This window comes from Phascolarctos cinereus, unplaced genomic scaffold (genome assembly GCF_003287225.1).
Source record: "Phascolarctos cinereus isolate Bilbo 61053 unplaced genomic scaffold, phaCin_HiC Scaffold_726;HRSCAF=1367, whole genome shotgun sequence".
NCBI classification, from domain to species: domain Eukaryota; kingdom Metazoa; phylum Chordata; class Mammalia; order Diprotodontia; family Phascolarctidae; genus Phascolarctos; species Phascolarctos cinereus.
This window is the reverse complement of record NW_027556098.1, coordinates 97,064,962-97,078,059: the sequence shown is the minus strand read 5'-3', so window position 1 is coordinate 97,078,059 and position 13,098 is coordinate 97,064,962. Positions and strand designations below refer to the sequence as shown.

The 13,098-nt window shown below is 40.4% G+C and overlaps 1 protein-coding gene across 5 annotated transcripts in view; it reads left to right on the top strand.

Moving 5' to 3' along the window:
- Positions 1-1,360: 1,360 nt before the first annotated feature.
- Positions 1,361-13,098, top strand: part of CD47 (CD47 molecule) — a 72,766-nt gene continuing 61,028 nt past the window's right edge. For 3 of the 5 annotated variants that reach the window (XR_002327052.2, XR_013482941.1, XM_020999870.2), the window contains exons 1-2: positions 1,361-1,560; positions 11,517-11,864. Coding sequence is in view for 3 of the 5 variants with exons in the window: in XM_020999870.2 (XP_020855529.1) it covers positions 1,515-1,560; positions 11,517-11,864 (394 nt within the window). In the remaining 2 variants the exon portion in view is untranslated. The remainder of the gene's footprint in view (positions 1,561-11,516; positions 11,865-13,098) is intronic. The other 2 variants (XM_020999871.2, XM_020999872.2) reach the window with 2 other exon arrangements.

Sequence of the window (13,098 nt, the reverse complement as noted above, 5' to 3'; positions counted from 1 at the left end):
ATACTTTTGCTAACACATTTGTTTGTGACAAGGCTTAGTCTCCACTGCACTGTCAGTTTTAATCACATTGGAAAAATCCAGTTAACATAGTGGAAAGAACTTTCCTGATGGACCCTCTTCAGAAAAATAAGGGTGCTGAAGAAACAGTCTAGGAAAGGTGGATAAAGCCAAGGGAACAGTGTCAGGGATGGAATAAAGAAAAGCAAAAAAAGAAAGGCAGAAGATAGAGAGAGGATTCTAGGGCTGACAGTCAGTCAACATGCATTTATTAATTGCTTATAGAGAAAAGTAAAAGACAATTCCTGATCTCAGAGCAGAGTAGTCTAGGCCAGACAACAAGCAAATAACTATGTACAAACATGATATATACAAGATAGATGGGAGATAATTAGCAGAGGGAAGGCACCAGCATTAGGCGGTATCGTAAAAGGCTTCTTGTAGGGGAAAAGAAAAGAAAAAGGACAGGGGAGACTGGAAGGAGAGAGCGAGTATGTGTTCTAAGGGTTATCTGGGAGAAGACCTGTGTGCGAGGGTGCAGAAAGGGGAAAAGGAAGAATCCAGAGTGAGGGAAACCATAACGGGACTAGGGTCAAGGTGAGGAAGCAGATGGTTTAATACAAATAAGGAGGAAGGACGGACAGCTAGCGCAGGCAGCGAATGTAGCGGGTGCTGTGGAAGCACGACTCAGAAGGAGGAAAGAGCGAGGGGTGGAGTGGGGTAGGAGGGGAGGTGTCGGGTGTTTGAGCATAGGTGGAGTCACGAGACAATGGGGGGGAGGTACGGTTAGCAGACCGGATGAAGAAAAGCAAGAGAGCAAAAGGTTTCGTAAGCTGAAGGAAAATAAGACACAAGTGCAAAAGCAGCCATGTGAACACACATACGCACAATGCCCCAAGGGGGTGGAAAGTGTAGAGACTACAGTTGCAGTAGGGTGGTGTGACATTTTTGTTTTGCTTTGGTTTTTGCCGGTTTGTTTCATTCAGGGGGTTAGGGGCAGAGTTGGGAGAGGCGGGAGGTGGGAACACGAGCGTCTCCGCCAGCTCAGCGGACCCCCAAACTGCTGCGTCTGCATCCTCCAGCCGGCCTCGCCGCCGCAGCAGCCGCGCGCACTCCGTACCCCCGGGGGCCAAGGAAGGCGCGAGGAGGCGGCGCGGGGCTCCGCGGAGAGGAAGCAGGGAGGGAAGGAGGTGGGAGCAGCAGAGTACGCCGCGTCAGCAGCGACAGCCGCGGCCGGGCTGAGGAAGGGGGCGGGGGCGGGGGCGGGGGAGGGGGGCAGCGCGTGCGCGCCGCGAGGGCTCCAACTGCGGGAGGGAAGCGGAGAGGGAGAGGGAAGGCGCGCGCGCGGCGGCAGCAGCTCCGGCGGCGGAGGCAGGGCGGCGGGGCGGCGGGCGGCGCGGGTCCTGCCGGGGACGGGCGGCGGCGGGTTTGTCCAGACACCTGAGGAGGAGGAGGAGCAGCAGTAGGAGAGGCGGGAGGCGCCGGGGAGGCTGCGGCGGTCGCGGCTGTGCGCGGAGATGTGGCCCTTGGTGGCAGCGCTGCTGCTTGGCACCGTGTGCGGCGGTAAGTGTCCCTCCGGCTCCCCGGGACCCCGCGTCCTCCCACTCCCCGACCCCCTCTCCTTTTGCCGGCGGCCCCTGGGGAAATGCGCCCCCGAGGGCGGCTGCTGGGCGGCGGCTGTGTCCGCCCTGTGCTGGCGGTGGCCGTGGCCGTGGCCGGAGGAGGCAGCGAGGCGGGCGGGCGTCTGTGTCCTGTACAAACACACACACACTCGTCCCCTTCACTTTCACATCCAAGATGTGAACGTGGGAGCCACCATCTCCTCCCCACCCCCTGCTTCGCCACGTCTTCTGAGGGATCCCCTTACCCCGTTTCCATTCTACCCCCCGGCTCCCAGTGCAGACGCAGGTCTTCACTCCCCCTTCCACCTCCAAAATGCAGACACCCCGGAGACGTCAAAACATTCGTTTCCCACACCTCCCCCGCCAAAAATGAGATGGGGGCGGGGATAATTGCGCTCCCCCTCCTCCACTCTTCTCCCCTTCTCCCCTTCTCCCCTTCCCCCCCGCCCAGGTCTCTGCTTTAGATGTATTTGGGGGGAAGAGTAGAAAAACATGGGCCTTTCTCCCGGAGGAGTACGCATTCTAACCAGGGCTGTGAGCTTCCCCTCGCCCAGCTCTTAGTAGGGAGAGGACAGAAAGGACACAGCCAAGTTTCATTCCCCTGGCCAACCTTAGGGGAGAAACCTTTCCCTGGCTGCCTTTTTGAGGTATGAAGAGGCCCAGATTACCCCCCCCCCCATTAACCACTTTATAATACCGTCTTCAGCTCTCAAGCCACATTACTTTATTTGGAAAATTCTTTAATAATAAACTACCCACATCATATGCTCCAAATACGAAACAATATCCAGTAGTAAAAAAAAAATCAGTTGCGTGGGGTTGGGGATACAGTTCCAGACCGGCCCGTTTTTTAGACTTTCTGGACCCAGAGCTTGGGGATTTGCCACGCTTTGGAAAATGTCTTCGGTTATATAGTTCCTGTGAACGTTTAACATCCAGGGTCTGCTTTAATTCTTTATGTTAAGCTTTTTGTAAACTCACTGTAATAATACGTTTCTGTTCTGAGTAGCATAGGAACAATGAAGTTCATTTATGAAGAGCTAAAGTAATTTGACTCTGAGTACTGCCCTTCAAGTCCTGATAATGTGTATATGACTTTATAGACTGTTAGTAAGATTCCACTAGATATGTTTCATTTTCTTTTTCATGAACATCCTGCAGTGTGGAGTAATTAAGTTATCCAGAGTCCTAAGAGCCAAATACTTCATTTTAGAAATATCACAACAGATACTGATTTTAAAAATCATCATACCTATAGTAATTCTAAACTGGTATAATTTCAAAAAACGGTGCTTTTGAATTTTCATTTAAAATAAAGTGATTATGATGTAATATAAAGTATCAACATTTCAGACTAATTGTTAATTCAAACTTAATTCAGTCAAGTCTAGTCTGAGTTAGTAAAGGGTTGAATTAAAGAACATTTTAAAAATGTACTTCCAAGCGTGTTGTTAGAAACAAGTACTGTAAAAGTAGCTCCCAGGTAGAGGCCCTTGTGGACCTGCTTTAATGAATAGATAAGATTCATTTGTAATTAGCCACATTCGTGTGTGTGTGTGTGTGTGTGTATTTGCATTTATTATGTAGTTTAATAAGAATATGTGGAGGAGGGACAACAATTATCATGGAAAGTTTTAAGTTGAGTTTTTGTAGACAATGCGCCTATAAAATTTGGTTCAAATATATAATAGGACATACATTGATTCAGAGTAAAATCCCATGTTGAACACTTCGATATGCTTGCTTTCAGTTTCATTTCTTATGGGTAGGTATTTTTTTTTCCTGTAGTGTAGCAACTTTTCTACAATATCTGTGTCTTCCATAGCAAGGCATATTTTGATCTTAAAAATTCCTTCAATCTAAGTACAATAGAGCTGCTTTATACCTTGTGGCATTTCATTACAAGATACACCATCTGATAATGAGTTATTTTCTCTGAACAAATGTGTTTTTATTCTTACTTATTTCTGTGCCTACCCATGATCTATTGCACTTCCTTTAAAAGGGCATCATTTCTCTTGTTGTCAAGCATTTATTTAATTCAAAATTGATAAATAAACCCAACAAACCTCAAATAGTTGATGACAGGTATATAAACTGCATGTTCGGGAGTTTTCTTTGTTGTGAGCTTTTAAAATTGGGGTTATATATGACAAAAAATTTTACTGCCTGGGCAAAATGGTAATTTGGTGTGTTCAAAACAAATGGCTTTTTTCTCTAAGAAATATGTATTATTTTTAAACATGAGTTGCCATTTTGAAAAAGTAAATGCTTGCTTAAAAGTATATTTCTGAGGATGGCCTAGTGTATGGAGGTAGTGTTAAAGGATTATGGTTCATGCTTGCCATTAGAACACTCAGTCATGCTGTCAACTGTGTTTTGGCAGGTGTTTTATCTTTGCCACTGAGTTGGAAATGGAGATTTGAGAGGACAGGTTATGAGAGATGGATATTTCCCCTCAAATTGATAAGTAATCTATAGACTTTCAAAATCATTCACACAACAAAACATCAATTCTAGTTCCTCAGTGTTAGCGTTGCTACTGCAGTACTAAGACTTTATTATAAATTATTTTAGTGATAATAGTTCTAAGTGTTTTCTAAGTCTTCTTAGTATCTTCCTTCCTCTGAAATTACCTAAAGCTAAATTTTCCATATTATTTTCACTTCGTTTCTCTTGTCCTCCAGTAACGTCTTATCGTGATGTGGAGTTGACTATAAGTTTTCAAAAGCTGTGTCAGTAGAGCATAGGCTCTGGCAAGACCTACCTTAATGGAAAGGTTTTGAGTATGATGAGACCTGTCTCCCGAGGACCAGCCTAGTTAATTCTGAGCTTGGCCTCAGGGTGATGAATTTTTCAGCCATAGTAACTCTCTAAGACCATTTACTATATCTAGAGGATTGGTGATCTGTGTTGGTGAAGACTATGCCCATACCAATGAAATCACAGATCCATGGAATATTGATGTAAGCATTTTTCATATTGTAATGTAATGGATATTTAACACTTCATGTGTTATTGAAGACATTTCTTCTGTGTTGTTAGAAACAAGAATAATGTTAGAGCTGACTGGTTTAGCAATTTAATTTTTGCAGAGAACAAGTTTATAATTAGACTTGGTAAGTAGTCTTTTAAAGTTGGCAAAGTGCTTTATATATATTATCTAATTTGAGCCTCCTAATAACCTTGTAAAATGAGTAAAAAAAAATTTATTTCATGTAGAGAAGCATTTATTCCCTATAATAACATGACCTGGATATTTTTTTTATAGGTTTATGGCAGGTGGGATTTTGTTTTGGTTAAGGTCTGTGTTTTCATTGCCTTGGACACCTTGTGCTCATGAAACTGCCTCTACTAAGTCCATATGTGCAACTTCTCCTCAACTTAGAGTCTTAGGTAGGGACTGGGAGGTAAATTAGATTAGGGACAAGTCTTAAACCCAGGTATTCCTGACTCCAAAAAAAAATCTACCCATTATTTCATGTTGCGTCTTTTAAGTGGGCTTTAGTGTTAGGGAAGTAAAGAAAATGAAACGTTCTGGCTTCTTGGCAACATGATGAAATGAAAGGTAGTAATGGTGTAGAGAAATAAGCATTGCACATGGAATTAAGGGACCTGGGTTCAAGTCCTTACTATCTCACTTAGTAACTATATGACCTTGGACAAGTCACTTAGCTTTCCTGAGCGTCGATTTCCTTGTTGGTAAAATGGGGATACTGCTTAACTCATAGAGTTGTGAGGATCTGTGTAAAAAAGAGGATTTTTGTAAAGTGCAACAAAACGTATTATTAAGGCCTTAGAACTCCATCAGCAATCTCAGAAATTTTAGACAAGCACAAAAGTTATTTGGAAAGGGGACCATTGTTCATTCTTGAATATAGTGATATCTTTTTTTTTTGGTGGGGGGGGATGGTGGGAGTAGGAAAGAAAAGCAAGGTTTTAATCTGCGTTGGATTGTGTCTCATTCTTTTTTCCATTTCAGTCATCAGTCAACAAACATTTAATGAGTTCCTACTGTGTACTCAGCATATTGCAAGACATAGTGAGGGCCAGAGAATAATTTGAAGTCATTAATGCCTAGAAACTTAGACAGTGGTACAGATGTTGGGACTTTTGTTTTGAATGTTGGATAAATATTGACAATTATTTCATTCTACAGCTGTGTTATTGTGCCACTTCAATTTATAAGTTCATAAGGTCACAGGATTTAGAGTTAAGGACTTTAATAGTCACACTCCCTTATTTTGGTGATGAAGAAACTGAAACCCATAGCTGGAAAATGACTTGCCCAAGGTCGCATATAGAGTAAATAGAAGAGATGAGATTCTGATCCAGGTCTTCTGTTTATAAATGTAATGCTTTTACCACTGCATCGTAATTGTTTTATAGAAAGCAGACATCTTAACGATCTGATAGAAACATTAATGAAAATCGCCACTTAAGTCCTGTTTATGTGCTTTCTATTCTCCTTTGAAGCCTTCTTTAACATCTCTCCTTTGTAAATAATTCCTCCCATCCCAATCTTCAAATCCTTTCTGTTTCCTCATCTGTAAAATGGGTTATAATAATAGCACTTACCTCCCACAGTTGTTGTGAGGATCAAATGAGATAATACTTGCAAAATGCTTTGCAAACCTTAAAACACTATGTAAATACTAGCAATGATGATGGTGGTGATGATGCATCTTCTATGTCTTCATCACATCCTAACTTATGATTATTTGTGTACATCTTAACTTTTGATTAGATTTATTCAACAAATTAAAATTGTGAAGTGTTCATTGAAGCCTGTGTGAAGAGATGTTTAGATTAAGAAAAGAGCCCTGTCTTCATGGAGCTTACAGTCTAGTAAAAGCTATGACCCATATACAACTAATCATAATGCTGAATCATCCATGATGGATGAGATGTGCATTCAAAGTGCTGTAGTGGTCTGAAGATGCAATTACTGGGGGTAGCTAGGTGGTGCAGTGGATAGAGCACCAGCCCTGGAGTCAGGAGGAGCTGAGTTCAAATCTAGCCTCAGACACATAACACTTGACTCTGGGCAAGTCACTTAACTCCAGTTGCCTGGAGCCCCCCCCCAAAAAAAAAAAAAACAAAAGTAATTACTGGTAGCGGCAGGGGAGGAAATGCATCATGAAGAAGATGGCATTTAAGTTAGGCTTTTTAAAGAATGAGTAGGAAGCACTTAAGTTTTCAAAACAAAAAGGAAATGGAAGATGTCACTCTCTGCCAATCCTAGGCCTCTTTATCCTGATTCCCAAGAAGATAGTGGCTAAAAATTATTAGGAAAAACCATAGAATTCATCTCTGATCTGCCTTTGGCTCTCCATCTGTTTCTCTTAAGTGGGAGGTGACGTTCTACTACTGGCATTATCAGCACAGGGCTAGTCCTCTCTGGAAAATCTTTCCAACTACATGAATCTATTCCACATCAGAACTAATTAGGGGACTATATGAATTTTGAGTTCTGTATCACTGACACATTCATTAAATTGTCAGAAGATGGGGAGAGGGCAGAGAGAGAACTAGGGTGGAGTAGGAATCAGGAACCTCTATGAACCCCTCCCATACTTTTACAGTAAACATTTAACTCAGTTACAGTGCTGTGGCAGTCTGGCCTTCATGAGCACTTGTACTATTGCAATTAAATATGGCTGAGTCATCTTTGGATTTCCAAACCGTAAAGATTTGTCCATTTGTTATATAATTCCTCAGAGATGTTTTTAATTTAAGGACTTTGATAGGAGTAGTAGAGAAAGACATCTTGATCAAGGCTTACCAAAAGCCCTTTTTGGTTGATTCCTGACAAGTGGATTTTAATCCATAAGGTTTGAGGAGACTAGAGCCAACAATCATCTCTGTCAATAATAATAGTAATGACTCTGTAGATATTACTACATTTGATCTTAAGATAAGGAGTAAGGAATGGAAACTATAAACAAAGTCTGTCAACTGTAAGCCTAACTCACTGAGCTTCCTTTGACACTCCAGGGTAAATTTTAGGCTTGCAATGGTAGGGAGAGGTTTAAGTAGTTCCAAGGGTGCATACTTGGACCTTCACAGAGGTCGTGGGACCCAATATGCTTATTAGTTGTCTCTAACAATTGTTTCCTAGCTCATCTGAATACTCCTGTGCCATTCTGACATCGTTAGTTACACTTGTATACTTCTGCCTGATTAGGTGATGCTGATTTTGACTGCTGCTGCCAAATCTTGAATATGCAGAAACTAGTTAAATAATTTGGTGATTATCCATGTCTCCTTTGACTTCTTCCCCCCATGATGTCTGTCTTTTTTCTCTTTTAATGCTTCTGTATCTGAAGATGGAATGGAATAAAGAAGGCATAGGACAGGAAAGCCAAATCAGGTCCTTTGGCTACTTAATAACTCAGCTAGAGCACTGATGAAATTAATTCAGCAAACAAATTTATAAAGTGCTTACTGTGTTCAGGACATATTGCTTGGTAGTAGAGAAGGCAGAAACTAAAAGTTAATAGTGAGATTCAGGTTATTAGTGGGTGGATTATCCAAATGATTTACCCAGGTCAGTCTTGCTTTCAATTTATTGACATTTGTTCTGCTTAATTGCTTCAGTTATAATAAATTATGTGATTATAATAAATAATCCAATATAATTAAAACAGTTTTCTCTTACCCCCTGTAAATCAGTTAAAGAGAAAAACACTAGATTTCTGTGATGCTGGCAGACCATTTCTTGTTTACTTATGTATCAGGAAAGTTAAACTTTTGAGGGACAAGTTGTGGTCTTCATTTCTCCAGTATCCTAGTTACTTTCTTTTTCTTTTGTCTTCTCATGTACTGGACCTGCCTGATTTGTAATTGTTTCATGCCTGGTGTCTAGCCTTATGCTTATGTCACATAGTAGGTACTTAAGTGTTTTTTGAATGAATGAACCATTGCAACCTCTCTGTCAAACCCTGTTGCTCAGGGGAAGTAGCCAGGCCAGGAAAACTGAAATTAAAGAAGGACTGTAGATGTAGAGGTCCAGGACCTTAGGCATGTACATATGCTTGAAGGAACACCTGGTAATTCAGAGCTAAGAAAGACGTGAACCATGGAGACTTATGGGGCCAAAAGCCCCAGAGCTACAACTTAGGCCTGTAAGTCAAAGAAGACCCTTCAAGTAATTCATTGTTAAGATTCACAGCTTCTATATGCATTCTCTCTTGGTTTTCCCAATATCCTGTGAGGAATTCAAGGCAGGCCTTTCCCTATTTTTTCATAGAGAGCAAACTGAGGCTTACGTTAAATAACTTGGCCAGGGTCAAATTGCTAGCAGTTGGTAAAGTTGAGGATAGAACCTAAGTCTTAAGATTCCCAGTCCTTGTTATAATTTTATAAATGCTTGACTAGGAAACAAAATTCTGAATTAATAAGAAAACCAGAAAAATGATTCCAAAGTGAGTATTAAGACCAAGAGATCCAACTTAATATATAAGTTTAAGAAAAATACAGAGACAATCTAGACTTTAGAAATCTGAACACACAGATACCATTAGCAATGGAGAAATAAGAGAAGAACATAGGATAAGTAGTCTTATGAAAGAAAAATTAAACAGGGAGCATGAGACAACATAAGAGAACAGACCTTGAAGTGAAAGACAAGTAGTGGCCAGCTCCCTCAATCATCCTTCGGTACCTCCTTTTATGTCTAGCATCATTGTGGTTAGTTACTTACAGTGGCAGGGGCCAGTCCCATCATCTATGCCTCATGTCCCTTTATGCTTCTCTAACAAGTATTTAGCTCATGTCTATCTGTGGTCACTAGAAGGGCAGCAGAAAATAGCAGTGGAAACACTACTGGATTTGGAGCCAGAGGACTCAGGTTTGGCTCCCTGCTCTGTTACTACTTGTGTGTTTTTTCTCAAAGTATTTAACCTGTCTGGGCTTCAGTTTCCTCATCTGTAGAATGAAAAAGTTAGCCACAAATGGTGTCACGGGCCTGACATCCCTGCTGCCTCAGGAGACTGAAGATCAGCTGAGGATCAGTTGAGCTTGGGAGTTGAGTTGCAGTGGACAAAATCGTATTGGGTGTCCACACTAAGTCTGCCAGCAGTATGATGAGCCCCCAGGAAGGGGGAGGTGGTGCCATCCGGCTGTGTAAGAAGGGGCGAAATGGAGCAGGTCAGACTGTGCTGATCAGTAGTACCTGTTGCCTTCTAGCCTGGGCAAGAACTAGAGAGAGAGAGAGAGTGTGTGTCTCTCCCTCTCCCTCCTCTTCCCTCTCCTCAGGTCCCCCCCCCCAGCTCTACCCCCCTCCAAAAAAAAGTTTACCTTTAAGGTAATTTACAGCTGTAAATCTATGATCCAGCAATTCAGCAAGTACTTACTATGATACTAGCAATGAAACAATTATATACTCTTGAGAACTGGTCCACTTTTTCAGCAAGAAAAAGAGTACCAGATTTTGAGTCAGATGACATAACTTCAGGTTCTGCCTACTAGCTATGCAACCTTAGTCAAGTCATTTAATTGCTCAGGAACTTGGTTTTTTTTTCACCTGTAAAATGGGGATACTCTTTTCCAAGGGAGCTATAAGAAAAATGTGTTATATTAGTGTGAATAATTACATTAAGGCTTTGTTTTTCACTTAACGGTACATAATTCTTCATCTGTTATAAATAATCTAGACTGTTGGTTCTTAAAGTGTGATCTGAGGACCCCTGTGATTCTTAGAGATCCTTTCAGGGGATCTGTGAGGTCAGAATTGTTATAATAATACTAAGACATTTTAATTTCTAATACAGTAAACATTACTCACTTAAATCTTCTCTCTTTGAGGTCTTCAATAATTTTTAATAGTATAAAGGGGTTCTGAAACCCAAAGGTTTGAGAAATATTGGACTAGACTAATGGCTTTTTAAAACATGAGGAATTTGGCGGACTCTTGCCACCTCTGTTCACAATAGTTGCATAACTTGGCTAGCTAGTGGCTGATTATTATTTTCCTTCCCATCTTCTATTGGAAGGAGTCAATTGGCAATTTGTCAGAATGGAATTTTGGATACCATATATCTCACACATTAAAGTGAATGGCTCTTGGTCTAATTTTTGTTTTTTTAATTTGTGTCTTGGAGGAAGGAATACCTATAAAACAGTGATTTTGGAAATCCTTTGCTGAACAGTTTTCAGTGAAGTGTGGGGGTGGAAAATGCCATTCAGTTGTATATAACCCTTTGCATGCAAAATGTCTACTGCAGTCTGTATTTAGCAGTGTGAAAAACAGCCACATAGAATCAGTTTTTCTTGTTAGCATTCTAGGACTTTCCAACCTAGTGGAAAGATGTGATGTGATTCATCCGATTTATTTTGTATATTAAAGTAGGATCAGCCACTTTCCTGGAAATGTAGCATAAGGGTAGAGATAAACTTCGTGTCAGTTTAGCAGGTTCTATTTAGAGAAAGTGTATAGAAGTTGAGGCTGAATATAATACTTGGCCTGCTTTTCTGTTCAGAATTTGTTCATAGTGAGGACATGACACTTAACGTGTCATCAGCCTGCATCAGCACACATTGCTCCATGGCTTTCAAAGTCATATACTAAATGTTCATGACCTAGCACAATAGTTGATTCTCTTCTGTGACTCCTACCCCACCCCACCCCACCCCACCCCACCACAAATGTATTTGGTAGACTTTCTGTTACTGGGAGAGAATATGGAAAAACTGATGCTTTGAAATATCAACAGTGTGTGCTGCTGTTCAAAAAAAATAATTGGTTTATGCTTGTCTTGTCTCATACTGCATTATCTCATTGCTTAGTTTTGTCAACAATTAAAACATTAATCATAAGCATTCCTAGCATATTCAGCATTATACACTGCGCAGTTCTAGAAGTTAAATAAAATGATTGCTTTTTTTCCTTTCTAGGTTCTGCACAGCTGACATTTAATTCAACCAGATTTGTAGAAGAAACTATTTGCAATGAAACTGTTATACTTCCCTGCATTGTTAATAATCTAGAGATAAAGAACATCAAAGTCATGTATGTAAAATGGAAACACAAAGGAAAAGAAATTTTTACATTTGATGGAGATCAAAATAAGCCCAATGCCAGTGATAATTTTAAAAGTGCAACAATTGCGCTTTCACTGTTAGTAGAAGGAAATGCCTCTTTGCTAATGAAAAAGAGTGATGCTGTCCCTGGGAATTATACTTGTGAAGTCACAGAATCGAGCAGAGAAGGAGAAACAACAGTGGAGCTAAGATATCATGTGGGTAAGTTGTGTAAAAGCTTCTTCTTTATTCATGTTGCAGCAAATCAAGCCTCGTAGAATAAGGACAAGTATTAAATGAATCTGAAAGAAAACTCCTTGAAATCAAAGAGGGCTATTAATAATATATGTTGATGTGATGTTTTACAGCTTTAAGAGTTGGGAGTCTTGCTTTATTTCCTGTTAGGCATTTCACACTGACACTTTTCTCTTGACTGGTTTTGGTTTTTGTTCTTTTTAAATGAAATTTAAATTGTGAAGACTGTGTTCTTTGGACAAATGACCCTCAAACTTTTTGGTCAGAATTACTTCATCAAGGTAGAAAAGTCCATCTACTTTACCTACTTCTGTTTGTCACTACTAAAAAAAAACAAACCCCAAAATTATAGTTCTCTTTGGACCCACATTCTACTTCCAGTTGCCTGACTATTTCAAATTTTGCATTTTGATGGAGGAAAGGTGGTACCAAGGGTATGGACCCTCAGTGGAGTGTAGGATTTGAACATAGGAACCAAATGTTGGGACGGATAACCTTGTCAACACTCCATATACTTCCTTTCTTTCTGCTTTCTCTCCACTCATGCTGCCTGCATGCTAGCTCTTACAAGTGTTAGCCAAGATATGTGTCCTACTTCCAGAACTGAGACTGACTATAGCCACACTGCTAATGGTACCTATAGTGGTCTGCTGTGATTAGTGACTTTCTAGCAGTTAAATCATTTACTCAACAAGCATTTATTAAGCACCTACTACATACAGGGCACTATGCTAAGTGCAGATAAAAAAAGAAGCAGAAGGCCCTGCCCTCATGCTTTCTCATTCCTTTCTTTATTATCTGGCTAACTTAACCAGGTATGAGAATATCCTGACATTGTATTTTGTTTGGGAGGTGTTTTTTTTTTTAAGATTTTTTAAAAATTCCAAACGTAAATGCCAAATAAAAATTGACATTTCCATATATGTAGTAGAACAAAAAATAGAAATTGTACATGAAATTACACATCTAATACGTGTAGCTTGTTTTTCTTTTAAAATATGTAATAAATCTAACAACTAACTTTCAAAGCTGTACTGCTTATCTCTTATTCTTTCTGTTCTCTTCTATCCATTTAAAAACACTCAAATGCTTTTTCCCTTCCTTTCTTTTTCTATCTTTTAAAAACTTTTTCTTGACTACTTTATCTGTAATCCACTGTCCTTCTTCACCTCTCCCAACTGAGACAATAAATATAAAAAAT